Source organism: Trypanosoma cruzi, genomic scaffold, assembly GCF_000209065.1.
Source record: "Trypanosoma cruzi strain CL Brener 1047053517163 genomic scaffold, whole genome shotgun sequence".
NCBI classification, from domain to species: Eukaryota; Euglenozoa; class Kinetoplastea; order Trypanosomatida; family Trypanosomatidae; genus Trypanosoma; species Trypanosoma cruzi.
In genome coordinates, this window is record NW_001849555.1 from 306323 (window position 1) to 326790 (window position 20468).

The 20468-nt window shown below is 53.2% G+C and overlaps 3 protein-coding genes, 1 non-coding gene and 5 pseudogenes across 4 annotated transcripts, besides 8 other annotated features; all 9 read left to right on the forward strand.

Annotated features, from left to right (window-relative positions):
- Positions 1–20468: part of a sequence feature (areas not merged during assembly with more than two copies in the genome that could not be assigned to a particular haplotype) that runs on past both edges of the window.
- Tc00.1047053511771.80 lies at positions 496–3261 on the forward strand (annotated as a pseudogene).
- Positions 3509–3943: a mobile genetic element.
- Positions 3949–3994: a sequence feature (CT-rich).
- Positions 4121–6910, forward strand: Tc00.1047053511771.120 (annotated as a pseudogene).
- Tc00.1047053511771.132 lies at positions 7784–8524 on the forward strand (annotated as a pseudogene).
- Tc00.1047053511771.143 lies at positions 10008–10776 on the forward strand (annotated as a pseudogene).
- Positions 10777–11039: a mobile genetic element.
- Tc00.1047053511771.156 lies at positions 11040–13021 on the forward strand (annotated as a pseudogene).
- On the forward strand, positions 13397–13777 carry Tc00.1047053511771.171 (uncharacterized protein; the record flags this gene model as incomplete). Its single annotated transcript, XM_812954.1, has 1 exon — positions 13397–13777. The coding sequence occupies one exon, from the start codon at positions 13397–13399 to the stop codon at positions 13775–13777; it is 381 nt and encodes a 126-aa protein (XP_818047.1).
- On the forward strand, positions 14506–15000 carry Tc00.1047053511771.185 (uncharacterized protein; the record flags this gene model as incomplete). The annotated part of the gene is made up of 1 exon (XM_812953.1): positions 14506–15000. One exon carries the CDS (start codon positions 14506–14508, stop codon positions 14998–15000), a length of 495 nt encoding a protein of 164 aa, XP_818046.1.
- Positions 15023–15195: a mobile genetic element.
- Positions 15023–19510: a mobile genetic element.
- Positions 19273–19510: a mobile genetic element.
- Positions 19375–19396: a sequence feature (AT_rich).
- On the forward strand, positions 19667–20254 carry Tc00.1047053511771.199 (uncharacterized protein; the record flags this gene model as incomplete). Its single annotated transcript, XM_812955.1, has 1 exon — positions 19667–20254. The coding sequence occupies one exon, from the start codon at positions 19667–19669 to the stop codon at positions 20252–20254; it is 588 nt and encodes a 195-aa protein (XP_818048.1).
- Tc00.1047053511771.209 lies at positions 20275–20339 on the forward strand. The gene has a single exon (XR_008255772.1). It is a non-coding gene; the product is annotated as a C/D small nucleolar RNA (snoRNA), TB8C3C3, 5' partial (small nucleolar RNA).

The following is a 20468-nucleotide window of genomic DNA, read 5'->3' on the forward strand; positions in this document are numbered from 1 at the left end:
AGACTTGAGAGGTGAGAAAAAGGAGCGGGGCGGTGCATGGCCGCGTCTCGCCCATTGTTCACTGCACGATGGTGTGGTGCACATTGTGGTGTTGACTCTGCGATGTGACTGCGGTCCCCTGTGCTGCGATGGTGGTGGGTGGAGGAGAGTGTTGATCCGCGGCGGGGCGGTGGGATCGCGTTTTCATCTCCTTCTGCGAGAGTGCGGAGTTATTTTTTGTGTCGGTGATGGGTCAAACTGACAGACAACGTGAATCATAAAATATACAGGGCGATAATGTGACGTTGTTTCTTCCGATTGCACGTTGCGTTGCTGCGGAGGTGGTGGGCCTCGACTGCTTCACCGACAGGCGTTGCAGTGCGGCTGCGTGGCGCACCGACCACCGAGCCGTGCGAGTGCCACGCCCAACGCCATTGGGACAGCGAGACGAAACAGCCGCGAGTGTCCTTTGGAGCCAGCGGCACCTGCTGGCCGCGGTTGGGCGGTGCGAGTGGGATGCTTCACCGCACGGGTGTTGTGATGGCACCTCGCCGTGGCTATTCTGATGGTTCCGACGCTGCAACCCACATACGAGTGGAGGAACCACGGCAACCGCAGTGGACTCTTGAAAGTTGGCTGGAAAGGGTGCTGCTGGAGGGAAAGGAACGCATCACCAACATGAGGCTGAATGATTTCCTTCGGTATTATTTTGGCGGCAGGGGCGTTGAGGCATTCAGTGAGAACGCCCATATGAAGGACTTTTTAAGTAGCCCCAATGACTTCATCCAAGACGAAGTGTTATTGAGGACAATAGAGGCATCGCCGCCATGCCAAGAACTGAAAAAAAAGCGTGAGGAGTTTTACATGCTATTGGAGGCCTCAAATAAGCTTAACAAAAAATATACTGTCACTTTCAGGCATTGGAGTAACTTTGAAAGAAAGGATACGGTCACTCCTCTTGCAAGGGCACAAATAAACAAAGCCTACTCTTATGTACTGAGCGAAGCGAGGCGGGAAGCAGAAGAAAGGGAAAGGCGAGAACGACAAGAACTGGGGATTGACGTTTCCACTAGGATTAAGTATGCGGTGTTTAAAGGAATGGTTCGCGTGAATAAAACGAGGCTGAATGATTTTCTTACGATGGAATTGGAAGGCAGGGGTGCTTTGGACGCCAATGAGATTCGCTTACTGGAGGAGTCTTTTGAGGACCCCAAGAAGTATATTCGCGATGCGGGAGTATTGAACGAAATACAGGCATCGGATCATTACAAGAGGATGGAGAGGGCTGTACGGGATGAAATGGATTTGGAAGAGGATGTAAACAAGCTTTACGAGCATTGTGTGGACAATCTACTGAGGTGGTTGGTGGCTACTGTGGAGGTAACGGCAAATGTTCATGAAATCACTAAATGGTTCTTGAATGCAGCCGCCGAGGAGGCGAGGAACCCAAAGAAGTCGAGTGCACCGATATACCTGGAGGGATTGTACGAGTCTGTTTACAATGCGAGGTGGCATCATGTCGAGGAAGTTCCTGGTGACAAAGGGACGGGAATGGGTGTGAAGAAGGGGGAACCACCGCAGTCATGGACGTACAAGGCAGTTGGCGACTCTCTCGAAAAGGATGATGGTGTGGAGCAATCCGGTGCACCGCGTCCCAGGCTGATGGTGCTCACCTCGGACAAGGGATGGCCGTACACGATGAATGGGCCGCATAGGGCCGGTAATGACTTGTGTGTTAACTGTGAGGTGGATCGAGCGTGGCAGATCGTCAGCGGCGATATAACCGAATGGTTCAGCACTGACGGTGGGACCGACTTTAAGCCCAAGCAGCATCGCTTGATTGGGACGCCCGGGATCGGGAAGTCGATGGGTGCCGGCTTGTACCTCCTCTACCAGCTGCTGCACTGCGACGTCGAGAAACTCCAAGTGGTTGTCTACAGTTTTGGTGGAAGTACGACGTACGTGTGTGACAAGGCCATCAAGACGGTGACAAGATACGTGGGTAGAGGAGCATCCACGGACGTTTTGTGGGATTGTGGGATTGTGTGATGAAAGGGCATATTATCTACTGTGTGACAGAGAAAGGAACACCGCCAGAGGAATATTTTGTGTCTAGCACCGGATGGGGCATGATTGTGGTGTCACCCCCAAACGTGGGCAACTGTGATGAATGGGAGACGCAAGTAAAAGCCGAGCGAATCATCATGAATTGCCCCGACGAGATGGATGTGAAGGCGATGTGCGCCTGGATGAAGCGCGATGGGACTACATATGGGCAAGCAGAATACCGGAAGATGGTCAAAGAACACATGGAAAAAGTGGGGCCGATTCCACGTTACATCTTCGATGCGAATGAGTTCATTGCACACTCCGCTGCCACTGAGGATGCCTTGGAAGGGATCAATTTCCGGGATGGTGAAAGGCACTTTACACATGGGGGAGTGAGACTGTGATATTCTGAGAATCCGCCTCAAAAGCTGGTGAGGGTTGCCCGAGCAAGAGGAGAAGTCGGTGCCGAGGGATTTCTCAACGCACCGATATCTGTTTGCCTCTGGCGTCGAATACCGCACTATTTTGGGAGACGTGATGAGTGATGGGGATTCGGTTCTGTTGCTAGTATTGGGGAAGAGGAATACTGTTTCGTCTGAATGTGTGGAAGGTTTGGCTTGCGCGCATTAATTTTTTGGGGGAGTTTTTCAGTGCATTAGTAGAGGACCTGAAGGAGCTGAGGCCACCAGCACGCCGTGGAGGACAGTGCGCAGAGCTGAAGGCGATTCCTGGAGGACACCCCGCCGAGTCTTATGCGTATTGCTTGCAATGGAATACCGTACAAATACTAATATAAAGCATCGGCTGCTGTGCATACCGGCGGTTGGAGCCTTTTTGCTGGTGGACGGCTTTTTCTTCGTGGAGTCAAATCCGAGGACGCTGGTTGGGCTGCGGATGGCTACGACGGCGGGTGGGTGCCACACCACCGCCAGCACTGTGAGGCAGTTCACTGTGTGTCCGGCGGCATATTTTAATGGTTGGGAGGAATTATCCCGAGACATGTCGTGGGAGATGATTTATGTGCAGCACGAAAACAGCACAATGATAACGAACTGGCAGAGATGTGGTCCCGTCAATACCGAGAATTTGAGCGACGCTGAAAAAGAAATTGTGGCGTTCTGGGACGGAAAGGTACACCAATACCAGGTTATTTTAGAAGGTAAATTTCCTGAGGAAATCAAATTTTCGCATGATGGTCTGCCTGAGGGGTATAAAAAAAGCAAGAAAATTTAAAAAAATAGTAACAAAGTGCACTTCGTTTTGGTGAAATATATTAGGAAGTATTTTAACGATTTTTATATGTGTGTGCCTACGGGGCCTAGACAGTGAATGCCTTTCCTTTCAGAGAACCGTTGTGATCGGCAGTGCCACACTCACCACACTCTTTTTTGATTTTATTTTATTTTTTCCACCAGAGGCGCATCGTCACTGGAGGCTGTTGCGCACTACAGGGGCCGCAGAATTTCTCTTTATTTTCATGGGATTTTGTGAAAAGAATGCTTGAGAGGGCGGCGGGCTGTCCAAATAAATTCATATCTCGCACAAACGAAGATATCTCTTCACAACTTTTTTCTCTTTTATCGTACGGTCTTTTTGGAGACCGCGATTGAGGGAGTCAGGGAGCAGACAGATGTAAGACGAAATTATTGTTTTTTATTTTTATTTTTGCCGTCCCACCCACCCACTTTGTGATTCCCACCTTGTGGGTGGAGGAGCCCCAAAGGCCTGCCGCTTCGCAGGGGATAAGTGTTTCTAATTGTAACTGTGCGCAGCAGTCCGCGGCAGTGATTGACGGAATGTGCATATATTTTGGGGAAAACATTGCGGCGAACTCATTGCCTCTCCATTTGCCGCTTTTTTTCTCCTGTCCTTTTTGGATAATTTCAGGATCCGGACAGCGGCCCAGAATATTATTCAGTGTTGTTTCCCTCTCGGTCTCTCTCTTCTTTTCTTTCTTTCTGTCTTTGACCCTTTTCTCTGTGCATGCAACAAACGCACAGCGCAGCATTCAATGTGATATTCTTCCAATGGAGGCGAAGGCCGTTTCTGCTCCCACCAAACCACGACGCCGTCCTCGCAGCTCCTTGCGACAATGCGGGTGGACGGCAACACGGCGCAGTTGAATTGCCTCCAGCCCCTGAGGGATGCCGGATTTGCGGTTGCTGAGGCCTTGTTTGACGTCGATGTGGCGTTGGACGTGCCGGACGCAAGTACACTCTTCCGAAAATTGTGTGCCACTACCGCCCCCAACTTTACTTATGAACGCAAGAACATGGTGGCCTTCATCTACGGCGTGCGTTCTTCACCAAAGCGACAGCTCATGTACGGCTGTGCAGCTGGAGAAGGATATGCTGCTTGAGTCATCACCGAATTTATTTGGCTGGGCGCCAAAAAGGGCATTTTTGCCCTCTCGTGCTATGTCATTGGGTCAACACAGCATCGCGCAGACCTTCTTGACGCCGACAACGAGCCCGGAGTTATTGTGGGCTCCCTGAAGGAGGGACCTCGTGTGCGAATGGTGGCGCGAATTCGTGTCTCATTGGCCGGCGACGCTCGAGCGGCGATGGACACTATCGTCAAAAACTATGAGAAGTAGCTTTTCCCCGTGCTGTGTGGAAAGCAGCCAACGCCTGAGCTGGAGGCAATGCCTTCTTATTTGCCCGACACCGTCGTTCTTCAGCTTCACCGCGATGATGGTGAGGCGGAGTTTGCACATTATATGGATGCAAACTCCCTGACATTTGTCGCCTTGGGATATGCCGAACGGTCCGCTTTGTGTGGCACTGATGCCACCGCGCAGCCACACCACGAAGGGGCTCAACGAGAACTGGTGTCGGCAGCAGGAATTGTCTCCAGCATTTGCCGCCGTCGTCTGCGCATTCCCTTTGGAAATTCAGAATTCAGTCAGTTGTTGCGCTGAGCGTACAATACGGAAAAAGGCAACCGCAACAATAGCCTCACTGGTTCTACCGAGACGGCTTTATTGGCTCACGCCTTTTTGGATGCCGTGTGGGCGGAGGAATCGTTCCATTGTCTCGACCGGAATCGGATCCGTTACAAGGGATCTTGCCATTGACAAGCGGTTTCCTGATCAGGACATCATGGAGTTGCGGGATGAACTCATGATTGCCCGGACCGTGTACGACCACAGGCATTGTGGCTATGAATCCAACAGGCCCATTTCAGACATGGAGGAGGAAGGGATGAAGCGCGTCAACGCCATTGAGAGCAACCGTGAGGAGGCGCGGGAACGGCAGCTGAGTGTGTTTTGCGAGCGTGCCAAGCATGAGGTGGAGAAGATGGCCAAAGAGCTTGAGCGGAGAGATGGGGCCACGTTGGACGAACTTGAGAGGACTCTGGAGGCGAAGAAGCGGGAGAGCAGTGCTCTGCAGGCCGACCGCGAAGACCGCATTTGCGAGTATGAGCATACGGTGGAGAGGATCCGAACGAGGAAACAGACCGAGGAGAGTGCCTCTGTGAGGTTGCGGCAGGCGATGCAGCAGCTGGAGCAAGGACTCAGCCTACGGCAGAGCACCATTGAGACGAAGGAGCAGCAGCTCGAGATGGTTCAAATTGACAGGGCGAAGGGGCGAGAGGCCGTAATGCGGGAGCGGCATTCCATTGAGGCGGTGCGAAGGACCGTCCGGGAGGAGCGGTGTCGCCAGCGGAGGCAGTTGATCCATCAAATTAAGGAAATGAATACAAAATTCCTGGAACAGGTGCGTCCCTTGGCCGAGGAGCGGAAGAAGAAGCGCGAGCAGGCGAAAGCCAAGGAGGACGTCGCCGAGAGGGCTCTAGCTGCCGACATCAAAATGATCGAGGAGTATTTGCCGAAGCTCATTTCCGTTGAAGACATTCCTGTGAATCCGGGCTAGACGGACATCATTCGACGTCAGTTTGACGAGGTCTTCACGCAAGAGGAACAGACATAATTGGCCAGCGCTGAAGATGAAAAGTCCCGCAAGGAGAGGCTGGGACGAGGACTCGAGGTGTATCGACAGCGTATGCTTGATGATTACGTGGCAAAGAAAAATGGAAAAATGCATGATGCCGAGACAACGGAACACCACCTCAGTTCTGTTGTGGATCAGGTGCTGAATTACTTACGCAACGGGGTCTGCGTGACAAAGATACCGAGCAAGGGCAATGCTCGCAGACGCCTATATTTCCTCTCGGAGGACTGCAAACGTATTCATTCCTGTGATCTGGGCCATCAGGGATTCCCGTTAAATCGCAAACGACCTCCAGTCACCATGTGGATACGTGACATCGAAAAAGTTCTCATCGGCCTGTCCACAACCTCATTTGTGAACTACGGCGGCGAGGCACAGCTGGCAACAACACGCCAGGAGGCAGTTTTTGGCAATGGGACGCACCGCCATGATGCCACGCAAAAAATCACTCCGTCCAGCCTTGGAACAAACAACCACCGCGCATTCGCACTTTTGCTTTGCGGTGGGAAATCATTGGAGGTGGTTTGTGAGACTGACAGCGACTGCGAGGCCTGGCCTGTTGCTCTCAAGCGTCCACTGCATTTGAGGACTCCTGCGGAAAGACTTCTTGAGGAGCGACGGGGTACGTGAAGAGACGCACATGCGCAGCCGAGCGATAATGACGTGGAAATGCGGTGGTGTGGCCCACTTGACACCCGCAATATGCGAGGATTTGTTTTGTTGGCCCCCGATGCAGCGACTCGTTGCGGCGAGGATCACATTCCGCCAGCCCTCTTCCCTCGGGTGGAACAGGAGCCGGCTGAAAAACCTGAAAGGCGCACAATAACCGCCTGTGGCGTCCGAGTTTGCTCGGGCCTGGATCTCTTTTTCTCTGGCCGACTTTACGACTACTTGTGCGAAAAGCGTGTCGTTCCGCCTCCGTACTAATGCCGTGGGATCTTTTATTGTTTTTCTTTTTCTTTCCCATGGGTATTTGTGGTTTTCTTGTGTGCTCTTTTGGATGTATTGAGGCGGCTGGTTGGAGAGAGGCTAACTGCCGCACAATTTTGTGTGAAGAGGACTTTTGAACCCCACGTGTTTGGGCTATTAGCGAGTGAAGGGAAAAAAAAAGGAAATGATGGTCACCACCAGTACTACTGCTGCTGCTTCTTTCCTTTTCTTTGCTGCCAGTTTTAAATGGGCTATCCATCATTTCTTGTGGGTGTTCCACACCCCTTTTCTCTTTCCTCTGTTTCTGGATGCGTTTTTTTAGCACCGCCGTTGTGGGGCCATTGCTTTGCCAACATGCATACGGGGGTGGTGCTCCTTCCCATAGATGTGCCGTGAAAAAATATTAATATATTTTCAAATGCGTCGTGTGCTTCTCTGTGTGCGTGTAATGTGGGGCTTAGGCCTCACCCAGGCAGGGGCAATGACACCTTTGCACCATTGCGAGGCGGCCGTCGAGGCGGTGCACTAGCACAATAAACTGTGCGTTCCATATCACACAGAATATTCGCTACTGTGGGAATCGAACACTTGTTTTTTGGTGGGACTACCAGGGCTTATCCACTGGGTGCGGTGCGTTGATTCGGCAAAGGGAACAGAAGGACGTCCTCTATGAGGTGTGCCTGTGGAGGGAGAACTGAACTGCTACCTTGGTGACTATAAAATATTGGTATTTATCTGAAACGAGGGGGCGCATCGCTGTGCATGACGAGACTTTATTCATACGGACGTGACGCGGCGGGTGGAGGAGGCCAACGGGCATGGGCAATACGAGAGCGATGCCATTGTTGCCTGTTGAGATGATTTGAGCAGTGATGATGATAATGATGGGGCCAAACACTCTCAGGTATAAACGCTCTTCTCGATGCCAGGATATTAAAGTTGTACGGTAATGTGCCGCAGGTTGACCGGCCCTCTTTTTGTGAGGTTCTCCGACACGTCGGTGGAGCTGCTCGGCGTTCTCCAACAGGGTGTTCTGTTCTGCACAGGTGTGGCTGCCCGAGGATTGTATCTGCCACGGGCGGACTGAAGTGTGTACGACGATCCTCCGACAGATCCAGCGTGTTGTACTCACCGCACTGGACGGCCAATCCCGCATTGGCAACGTTGGGGACTCCTGGCTTTCCTCATACCACACGAGGCAGGATGCATCCCATGCGTGAGGACCCTTTATCGCCAAAGAGAGAGGGATCAGTGGCTCCTTTACGGGAAATGAGGCGGCAGCAGCAGCAAATGGAAGAATTTTGATACGAGTCGTTTCTTTCCGCCACCCGGTGACGTTGGACCCAAAAGGCGGACCAAATGCGGATGCGGAGCACAGCCACTTACGTGTGCACTGTTATTCGATTTGTTATGAAGCGAGATGGAGCCGTCAACGACTCGTCTGGTGGAGATGCGAGCTGGAACGGTGAACTCACCCGACTCGCACCGTGTGTGTTCCCATCGTAAGTACGTGCGGGCGCACGCACACAATGCACAAAATATTACGGTGCCGACGGAGGATCCTCTCTTATTCCCCGCCGGTATTCGTTTGCCGCTTTCTTTTGTGGAAATGAAGAAGGGAGAGACACCGGGAGGGGGTCACGTTGCGGTTCTCTCTCATTTTGTGTGCAGCGCACCGCGTGCAGCATGATTGGTTCGAAATGCGGTATCTCCCGGTACATCGAAGGGGCACGAGGTGAGAGACTCCTCTTGTCAGCTGTTGGCGCACGTGATTGTGCGTCTGCGGCGGAGTTGGGCCTTTTGCGTGTTTGTGTCTCTTCTGTAGATGTGCGATGGCGGTGGCGGTGGGCGAATGTTTTTGGTTGCACTTTTGTGCGTTGCTGTGGTTGATCCCTGCGTGGTGTGCGTGTGGCCCCAAAACAAAGTTGTTCGAGGGCACACTTGTCGGCACGATGGCCGCAGCGTGTGGCTGCCACTCTGTTCTCTCGAGAGATATGCCGCGACGCTTTTACGTGTGTGTTATTTCGGGGACAATGTGCTGGTGGCTGTGTGATTGCCGGGTGGAGGGAGAGTAGCGGAGGGAAGTGCGTGGGTGCAGCGGTCAGGAGTCGCGCTGGGTGTCTTGCCGCGGAGGGCATTGCCCACCCAGCCCAGCACTGCTCCTGTCGGCACCCTCTCTCTCACACTGCAGCATCGTAACCGACGCCAGTGGCACGCAGCGAGGCAGTGGAATCTGCCACTGACACCAGTGCGACCGGAAGGGACGCGTCTGCTGTTGCGTTCCGAGGGGGCACTCCGTGTGGCACAGTGGCATGCCCAAAAAGCCCCTCGCGGAGTCCGCACACGACACCGGGCACTGGCCGCGGAGTGTTTGCGTCGTGGAGGACACTGCGGTGGAGTTCCTCCTCATTCCATGTTGACGGACGCCTGATTTTCTTCTTTTTTCCATCCAGGCGAATGGCTGCGCGGTGATACCACAACAAAATGAAGCATTCGTTTTCACCATGGAGGGGCGATATCCGTGGTGCTATGCATTGGGGATGTAAATGACGAATGCAATATTGAAGGCAGTGTCATGGTTCTTTTGTACTGAGCGAATTGCAAAAAAATTCGATAAAAAATATATACATATATACATATATTTTCCCTGTGGGAGCTTACCGTGATGCGCCGCTGTTGTGGCGTGTGTTTTTGTGTTCCCTGCGTTTGGCCGTTGCTGTACCGAATTCTCTTCCCACTTTTGTGGGTTTGTACGTGTCAGTGACGATATGCCCACGTCCTTTTGTGGAGTGTGTGCGGTGGACGGCGGTGCCACACGGATGCGGGACCGTAGCGAGCGGTATGCGTGGACGAACCCTCCGTGCGCACCACGTTGTTGTTATCGTTTGCCCTCACCAAGACTGTGCTGGGTGAATGGCACCCACTTGCCGTTGTTGCGGCGGTCCTTGTGCATTTTGTGTGCATTTCACACCTTGTAGGTGACTCTCGTGCTGAGGCTGTCAGTCATTCCTGTGCGTATTTTATTCTATTCTTCCTTTTGACTGCTGGTTAGTATTCAGCTTTAACTCAATCCAACTAAGAAAGCAAGGAGAAACAATGTCCGGAAATAAAGCGTCTGCTGTGCCGCAGGGAGATCGTCAGAGGAGAGCGAGGCCGGCGTCTGAAGGTGACACAGATCAACCCGCTGCGACACACACAAGAGACGAGGAAGCGCAGCGACCACAGTGGACGATGAGCAGCAGCGTAGAGGACATTCTGCTGGAGGGAAGCACTAGCAGCACTGAAATGAAGCTGAACTATTTCCTTCGTAATTATTTTGGCGGCAGGGGCGTTGTTGACACCAATGAGAACATCTCTATTTCGGTGTTTGTTTTGAATTCCGAGATGTTTATTAACGACAATGAAATATTGGGCTTAATAACGGCATCGTCGTCATACAGAGAGCTGAAAATAGAGCTGGATGAGAGGGAAATACTATTGGAGGCTGTTAATAGGCTTCATCACGAGGGTGTGCTCTTTCTCGGGCAATGGAGGGACTATGAAGAAAAGGATACGGTCACTCCTCTTGCAAGGGGAAAATTGAACGGAGTACTCACTCAGGTACTGACAGAAGAAAGACGTGAGGCAGGAGAAAAGGCAAGGCGGGACCAACAACAAGTAATATTTAACTTATATGCTGTGATCGGAGATTTGTTGTTTGGAGGAAGAGTTCGCGTCATGGAAATAAAGCTGAATGATTTTCTTACGCTGGAAATGGAAGGCAAAGGCATTTTGCACGCCAATCGGAATGTCTTACTGAGGATTTTTTTAGTGATCCCACGAGGTATATCCGCGATGCGGGAGTATTGAACGAAGTACGGGCATCCCCTGGCTCAGCCGGCCACCTCAACGTGGTGCCAGGGTCTAGTACTCTTACTAGAGAGGAAGCCAAGCGCCTGCTGTTCATGCTTCAAACCCGATGAGTAGTTGTTACTTAGTTTTACGGGCCGGAAGGGCAGATGTTGGAGCCATTCTATAGTGGCTGCCCGCGGAGTAAGGTTATCCTTGCTACTGAATTCCTTCGTACGCTTACCAGAGCTGCACAATTGAGGCGTAGTTACTACGACTGGTAAGAGAAGAAAAAAAAAAAAGTACGGGCATTAGGTGCTTATGCGGAGATGGAGAAGACTGTACGGGAGGAAATGGGTTTGGAAGAAGATGTAAGTAAGCTTTAAAAAAATGGTGTGGACAATCTACTGAAGTGGTTGGTGGCTACTGCGGAGGTGAAAACAGGTGTTCATGAAGTCACTAAAAGGTTCTTGGATACAGCCGCCGAGGAGGCGAGGAACCCAAAGAAGTCGAGTGCACCGATATACCTGGAGGGATTGTACGAGTCTGTTTACAATGCGAGGTGGCATCATGTCGTGGAAGTCCCTGGTGACAAAGGGACGGGAATGGGTGTGAAGAAGGGGGAACCGCCGCAGTCATGGACGTGCAGGGCAGTTGGCGAAACTCTCGAAAAGGATTACAGTGTGCAGCAATCCGGTGCACCGCGTTCCAGGCTGATGGTGCTCACCTCGGACAAGGGATGGCCGTACTCGTGGGGGGGACGGAACCTATTTTTGACTGCCATGTGAACTGTGAGGTGGAGCGCGTGTGGCAGATCGTCAAGGGCGATGTAACCGAATTGTTTAACAGTCGTCCTGAGGAGCACTTTAAGCCTCATCCGCGTGTCATGATTGGGACGCCCGGGATTGGGAAGTCGATGAATGCCGGTTCTTACCTCATCTACCAGCTGCTGCACTACGATGCGGAGCAACTCCAGGTTGTTTTCTACTGTTTGGGAGATACGACGTAAGTTTTTGACAAGACCGTCAAGCGGTGTCAGTATACATGGGTGACTCCAGTAATGTGTCTGTTGTGAGGAGTTTGTCTTGGCGTGGGCTCAATGGGTATGTTGTCTACTGCGCGGCAAAGAAGGGTCGTGATCCGTCTAGGATGCGGCTTCTTCATGAATGGGGCATGGCTATGGTAACAACACCGAACGAGGGTAACTTTAAGGAATGGTACAACCAAGGGACAGCCGTAAGAATCGTAATGAATTACCCGGAAGAAAAAGAAGTGAAGGCGCCGTGCGTTTGGATGAAGCGTGACCAGCCTTTTGGTAAGCAGGCAGAGCACTGGAGGGAGGTGAAGGGTTGCATGGATAAAGTGGGACTGCTTCTTTGCTACACCTTTGATAAGCTATGATCTGGTGGTCGGATTGAGGCTTGCAACAGTACAGTTGATAAGATGACCGCTTTGGATACCAAATATTACCTTACTTTGGGATCTAATAAAATGTGAGATGTTAATAACGTGTCCCACAAGCTTGTGGATACCGTCCGAGTACAAGGAGAGCGAAATGGTGAATTGCCTTTCAATGCACCGATATCTGCCCACCTTGCAAGTAAAACATTGTGCATTTTGGCAAAGTTAGTGCCGCAGGCTGATTTTAACTTATTTGTATCGAGGGTCAGAGATTATTTCATACCAAAAATTTTGGGGAATTACACCGTGTTTGCATTTTTAAATGGGGATTCCATGGTTGCAGTAGGACTCAAACTGGAGGGGCTGAGGCCACCAACACGACGTCAGTGACACCGCTGTGCGCCGGAGGTGTACTCACAGGAGGGCTCCACCGGGCACAATTTTTTCCCGTCTGTGGAACACCGTTACCAGAAGACTGATGTAGAGTGCGGGGTGCTGTACATTCCGTAGGTCGAAACTTTCCGCTGGTGGACGGCTTTTTCTTTGTTGATTCGCCGCGGAAGACGCTGGTTGGGCTGCGGATGGCTACGGCGGGTGGGTACCACACGACAACCAGCGCTGTGAGGCAGTGCAATGAGCGTCTGGCGGCATAATTTAATGGTTGGGAGGAGTTATTTCGAGAAATTTTGTGGGAGATTATTTATGTGCAACACGCAGACAGGGTGCTGATGGGTGGCTGGCAGAGATGCGGCGCGGTTGAGCACCCGACTGAGGGTGAGTGTAGGGAGGCGGCGGTGGCTGTTGCGGAATTTGGGCTGAGGAAGGGATGTCGGTGCCAGGTGGGGGATGGCGGATGCAGAAGTACGTGTCTTCTACAGTGAGTGAAACAGGCGCATGTTTCTCCCCGAGACTCCCCGTGTTGCTTTGCCTCAACGAGCACTGCGGTGTGTCTGGGAGGTGGAAGGGATCGCATTTTGGATGGTACTGGCGGTAGTGGCATTGCTACGTGTTTGTTGCGTGGCCGCACCGCTGAGGCGTTGTCTTTGTGTTTGTGTGTTGCTACCGTCATCATTGCCGCTTTTTCTCGTGGAGCGGATTGTAGTGGATGCTGCGTTGTATTGATTTTGTTTGTGAATTTGTTTTGCACCGCCTTTCGCTCCCGCAGCGCAGCGCTGATGTGGGTGGTCGGCACTGGGAAGTCGAAACGAGCCCGTGAAACGGGGTGCCGTTGACATGCGCCCCAAATGTCATGACTGATGGTTCTTGGGGATGGGATGGGGGATGCGGGGAGTGGGTTTCTTGTGAATCTGTTTTGGTTTGTTTCCCGTTTGGGGGAGCAAACTGTGAGCACTCCGTGGGTGTGCGTCTTTCTTCTTGGGTTTTTGCCCAACGGTCACCACCGCCTTCCTTTTTCTTCTCTTGTGAGAGAGGAGGACAGTGTGCGACTTTGTGGGCTACGCGTTGCTGGGGACCGTTACTGTTGTGTGTGTGCGTGCATGCATGCGGTTTGGGGCTGGCAACAGTCGCTGCCCGCTGCCGTCGCCGGAACACACAAGGCCCAAGCAAGTGAATGGAAGGACGATAGAGCATTCACGGGACTCTCACAACACTCGAGGCACAAACCCCACGCCCGTTGAAGTACGCGGATGCCTGTTTTTTGTCTACGCGATGCCTTCTGCTGTTGCGCTAAACAGCTTCGACTGACGACGGAGCAGGCAGGGGGTCATAGAGGCGGAAACCAAGCGGATCGCCGCCCCAACTTTGATGCGTTCTTCCGTGTCTGTGAGCGTCACTTTTTGAGCCACCCTCTGCATCCGCGGAAGCAGCGCGCCGTTGCTGAGCAGCACGAAGGGCGTGTTCTGTTGCCCACGCACCGTGCTTGCTGTTTTTTCACGCAGGCGCCGCGTTTCTGCTCGCTGAGTTGTGCCCGGCCGCCGCTCCATCCGCAGCGAGACTCTGCCGGCGTGTGTTGCAGTGACGTCGGTAAACGCATCTGGCTTTGTGCCGACTGCTGAGATTTGAGGCGCAGCCTTGGCGCCCCGCAATGCGCGGCCCCGTCACATGCGTGGGACCGTGGACATGCAACGTTTTTGCCGACGCGCTGTTCAACGTCTCTTGGCGGATGGTACGCGTGTTGGTGTGCGGACGTGCGTTAGTGTGTGCGTGACGGTGGTTTGTCGCGTCCTTCCCACATTTGCGGCGTCGTTGACCCTCCGGCTGCGTGGGAATCACCCGTCGATTCTTGATGTATATTTTTTTGAAACTGCGGTCGTCTGGAGCTACTTCCACGTCGATGCGGGGCTTAATTCCGCCTAGCGCGTTGTGGCCATGAGGAGCGGATCACGGTGGGTAAATAACGAGCGTGATGACGTGGCTGTGGTTCTCATTGTGCAGCCTGGCGGTGCGCCTCTTCTGTGCTCCCTTCTTATTGACGCAGTTGCATGTAAGCTCGGTGAGCCGCGCCTGTTGCCGAGGGCCGCATGATCCAAGACGCACTGCCGGATCAGCGGCGCTTCAGACTTCCTTGTTGTCGGGAGTTCCGGGCATCCTACTCAAGAACTGGCTGTACTGCTTGTCGAACCACGTGGCCGCCTCCGTCGTGTGCCGCTTTGCGTGCGTGCATAAGGGGAGGAATGTGAGGCGGGGGAGTGCGGGTTGCAAGGGGAGCAGTCACCGTGACTGCACACTGGAGAGACGAGTGAGCTGTTCTTTACGAGGAAGTTGGCTTATTTCTTCCTCGGGGCGGAAGGCTCTGCCCCCAACAGTAATTCTACGCAACGAGAAGGCACGAGGCCCTTCGCAGCCGCGGCACGACGTCGATGCTCGTGGCAGGCACCTCTTTACTTTAAATTATTTATAGATCATTTGTTGATTAGTTTATAAGGGACTTTTGAAGAGAATGAACGCGGGAGGGCTGGCTAACTTACTGTATATATTCTGATAAGCGAATGCACTCCTTTACGACACCTTTCCTATCTTATGAATTCCTGGGAAGAACACGAATTTAATGGTGCAGGAAACCGATAGAGGCCAGATAATGTTTTGTTTTTATTTTTAAATTTACTGACACAGCGAGGTTGGTTTAAGGAAATGGCCTTTGTTCATTTCACTGCCTTCGAGTGGAGCGATATTGGTGCCCGTTTTTCGGAATTGGCGCGCCAACATGGCACCAACGAGGTGCAGATAAGGTTCATTGACGAAACCGGGGATGTCGGAGGCGTCGTTAACTGTGGCCACCTCAATGACAGGCTTACACTTGATTTTGGGATCTACCACCAAACCCTGGGGGATTCAACCCTTACGAGACATCTGGCGAATCCCCGGGCGCCCCAAGTACCAAATTGCAAGACCCAAGTGGTCCTGACCGTCATGCGGGCGGCCCGCGAGTTGGGGGGCAAGAAAGGGCTCCTCATCGCCGAAAGGGGAGCGATTGAGCAATGACTACGCCTACGCCGCCGTGGACGTGCAGAATCAAAGCGTTCAGCTTAATTTGCAGGCGGAAGAGGCGCATAACAACCTATCGGTATGCGAATCTGACATTGTGGTCGCCGGCAGCCTTCTTGCAGAACGGGAATGCGCGCTCGCCGGACGCGAACAGCAGTTGGAGGCAACCCGCGCCCAGCTAGAGGAACGAGAGGCACGCGTTGGCGCTAAAGAGGCGTAGCAACCCGCGTGGGATGCGGAGACGGCGAGCCGGGAAGAAGTCTCCACCTGTCGGAGAGGCCCGACAGATGGACCTGTCGCGCGTCACAATAAGACCGAATACGGCGTTACAACACAACCAGAGCAGACGCGTCGCTTAACGGCTGTGGGCGCGTCGTCACGCACGGCCCAACGAAGGCCGGCGCGAGAGACGGCAGGCTGTTCCCCAGTCGTCTCAGGGAAATTTGTTTTGACCACATTTCTGTCCCTTGATGCCTTTGCCTTCCTGCACATCCCACTTGAACGCCCATTCTGGTCAAGAAGAAGAGCAACTGAGTTTCTGCGCATTCGACGTCACCACTCGGCCCTCGCGTATATGGGATGAGGGCATTTCCGGAGTCGTTGTTGACCTCCGGGGCGCATACAATTATTGGCAACAGACGGAGGACCAGGTCCAACTTTCCATCGACCGTTTCGTTGCGTGGATGTGTGCGCTGGAAGCGGTGCAGGATCCCACCGACCGTTTCATGGATTTGGACGGGATCTTACTGCGGGCATTCCGGATGCGGCTCATGATGGCATCCGATCCCGGCATCCCGGTCTTCAACATTCGCACCCGTCTTTGCACCGCCGTTTATGAGGCTGACACCTTTGCGAGGGCAACCCAGCTTCTCGCGAAACGACGAGGGACGCAACGACCGTTGCGATGCCAGTTATTTCATGTTTATGGACACGTAACGTCTAAAAGCAACGTCCGAGACGCAGCTGGAGGAAGTTACTCGCAGTACGGACGGCCATTAAAAAACGGCAGAGGGGCTGATTGCTGCTTCTCATGAAAGCGGACGACGGCAGCCCCATCCATTCCACCACCTCCCGCTATTCCGCAAAGACGTCGCACCGCACCTCCGATGCTTCATCCGATATTACAAATTGCCCGACGCAATCATCGAGAAGAGAAATGGAGCTTATTTGCTAACGACGCTCGACTGTGGTACGACGAATTACCGACATCCCCGCTTAGGGTCGGTTATATGAGGAAGGCAAACGAGGTGGCTCGAGAAATGTGCGCGCCGTCAACGTGGGAGCGTGGAATGTCCCTCGCGGGGCAATTCACAACCTTTTGCCGCGCGCACGAAAGCACGATGAACGAGAAGAGCTTTGCGGCCTTTTTGATGGCAATCGAAGTGGCGCCATCGACCCGACCGCAGTACGCCAGGATGCCGCGGTCCATGTTGCAAGTGAATGGAACCCCGCTGGACATGATGATTCTGGGGCTAGAAAAGAAATTGCGGCGCGATCGGTGGTGAAGCAGGCGCACCCCTTGACAAAGGAAGAGATGAATCAATTAATCCGCAGCCGGACCGATTGGAAGGAACGTGTTGTCTTACGACTCGCGTGGATAACGGCGAGTCGTTGGTGCGAGATTGAGGCCTTGACTCCCAAAAATTTCACACGGGAGCCGGACGGGAGCATAATTGTTGGATAGGTCCGTGGCGCCGAAGACGGCGAGGGTGGACCCCCACCGCACCTTGCGGTTCGTGAGGATACGAGGGCAGGACGCCTTCCACACTATAAATTTATGCAGGACACTTCAAGAAAACGAAAAGCTCACGAATCTTACGAATGCCAAAGTCGAACGAGCTTTGGCTCCCTGGGAAGCCACGGCGCATTCCATAAAACGGGGTGCGTTGCGGCACGCTGCTCAAATCGTGGAGACATACAATTTGGACCCACACGTGATCTTGCAGTTGGCGGTGCACGTCGGCCCGTTCGACCTTCCCCAGAATACTGTTCGATATTTGGGGAGGTACACCACAATGCTGACCCAGGTGTCGTCGCTGGTCGCATTGATGTGAAGGGAGACACTGCGGAAGGGCAGGAACTCTGGTTGAGAACGGAGGAGCGTTTTTCCATGATTTTAATCACAACCATGCTGCTACAATAACGAGACGCGCGACAAGGACGCGTCCGGCCACTCCACACGACGAACGAACCATCCCGTTACAGCAGCAAGTCAACGTGACCGTATTGAATCTAGAGTGGAACAAAAGCCTGCTGAACCCGGCTACCTTGGAGAGTCTCATGCAAGCATGGGGACTCGTCGGGCGGCCCCCTTTCCCTCCTTCTTCCTCCGGTAAAGCGCGCAAAGGCTCACGGAGGATTTCAGAAGCTGACGCGCGTTTGTTACAAAAAGCGGGAGTAGTCGAGGACGCTTCGTCCACAATAACAGGCGGATGGATAATACTCTTTTGGTTGTGGAGGAGAAAACCGCCGGTTTACGACGACGATGGATCGCGTGGCCACGCGACAGGAACAGAGACGACCCTTATGAGGCTAATGTTCCTCTTTTACACATTTCCCATTATTTGCCACCTGTGATGGCTGAGGCCGCTTCCTGCCTGGATTTAAAGGCATCCTTTTTTCAATTCTCTTTACCGCGGGAGACTCGGCATCTATTTCGATGCCGCGTGGAGGTCGGCACGCTGGTGGAGCTCACACGGCTCCCTATGGGATACATGGCCGGCCCACAAATTCTCCGGATTATTATTTCGGCGATTGCGGGGGTGACGGCGGTGGTTCACTTCCTTTGGGCTGCACCTCCATCGGTGCGTGTCGGCGTTTGGATCGATGATATACGCATTGCAGGGTCGAAAAGCGATGTGACATTGTGGGAAGCCCAAGTGCTTCGCAATGCGGACAGTTGTCACGCATCCATGGGGAAGGACCGCGAATCGGGCGCTACGCAGTACACCTTTCTGGGGGCGCAGTTTGATCACACTCACCGGGCGGTATCCCTGAGTGACAAGTTTGTCCGCTCTGTACGCGCCATGCCGGCGCTTAATTCTTTGACCATCGCGGAAATGGAGGTTATGGCGTCACGCTTTTTGTACGCGGCCGCCATTTTGTGCACGCGTTTATGCGACTACTACTTTTTCATCAAGGCAGTGCGACGACGATTACCCGCACTTAACCGGGGAATTGTAATGGAGAAATCCCCGGCGAACCTTCCGTCGGCAGCGGTCGGTTTGGGCGAGAGATTGCGACACACCATCGAGAACAATCGCAAGCGAATCATCAAGCTTACCGAGAAAGCATCGGTTGCCATCATCACGGACGCATCGCTCCATGGATGGGGAGCCGTTTTTATTCCAGACTTTGTCGACGTTAAAATTGCCGGAGGGAAATGGGGGAAGAAACCTTTTCTTATCATGCAGGCCGAGGCACGCGCGGCACGCTTGGGTTTATCGGCCTTTCCCGCCGCCTTGCCACCCACCATGGACGTTTGGGTGGACAACACTTCGCTGCAAGGAGCGGCGAATAAAGGCAGCTTGAAATCGCACGCGTTGACGCGGGAGCTGCAACGGATATACGAGTTTTTGGACTCTCACGGAATACATGCATCCTTTGCTTACGTACGGCCAGCGTAAAACACCGCAGACGGCATATCACACGGTCGTGTGTTTTTGCACTTCAGGACTTGGCGAGGGGAGCGGCGGTGTCTTGTGGCTGGAGGACCCCAAAGTCCGCCACTTCGTAAGCAATAATATTTAAATCCTAACTGAGTACAAAAGGTCACTTTAGCGCTCAAAGGAATATATATATATATATATAATCAGAAGAAAGCATTGAGGTAATTAAATGCCTCTGCATTAATTCCCTTTTTTTCCCTATCTTGTTTGGTTTATATGGATAATTTTAGGATCCGGCCAGCGACCCAGAAGATTATTCGGGCTTGTTATTTTACTGATTATTGGCAAAAACGGATGATTGAGCCACCGCGATTGACCGTGGAGGATGCGTAACAAGTGTGTGTTTCACGCCCTCCACTGCAGCGCCCTCTCCTGGGGCCGGGACTCTTCTTCACATCCCTACTTATTGGGCGGATGTGCTCGACGATGGTGGCTGGCGTGCGGCCATGGGAGTTATTTGAGAGTAGTCAATGCAAAAGAAGAAACGGCCACTGCACGGCTTTGTGTTTTTTTGTGTGGGTTGCGGCGCCTCCACGTCCTATTGAAATGATGGAGTACTTATTGTATTTTCATTTTGCTTGCGCTACGCAGCTTCCCCTTCTTGGTCACGGTGACTGCGTGCTCGTCGCGCGCGCCGCATCGTCTGCTGTTGTTCCCTCGTTGTGTTGGGGGAGTGGGCGAGCGACGGCTTTGGTGGAGTGGCGCCCCAGTGGGAGAGGGAAGGCACCGACCGCTGCTGAATGCGACAGTCTTTGCCGCAGGCGATCTGGAGGGATGGTGTCGTTGTTGCCACGAACAACTGAGATGGACGAGGACCGCACTGCGCCTCTTTCCACTTTCTTCATCATTGCATTTTTCTGTAGACACACGCACCGCACGGCAGCGACGCGACCACCATCCAGGCGGCTGCGAGCCAATCGGACTGTGCAATTGACGTGGACTCTTGTCCCCCGTGACTGGGGGCCGCCGCCGTGCTTCTTCATCCCTTCCTTCTGTGTGTAATGCCGTGTGCGCTTATGGTACCGCTGTTTGCTGTGCAATGCCGACCCACGTGAGCGAGAAACGACACTCTGACAGCTGGCAACTGGCGAATTCTCCACCCCTATTCCGCGTCACCAATAACACCTTCTTTTACGCGCTTGAAGGCTGCTGGTTGCGACGCCGCCATGCGGGTCTGTCTCGGCTCTTGTGTGTCTTTCACTGCATCGGGACTGCT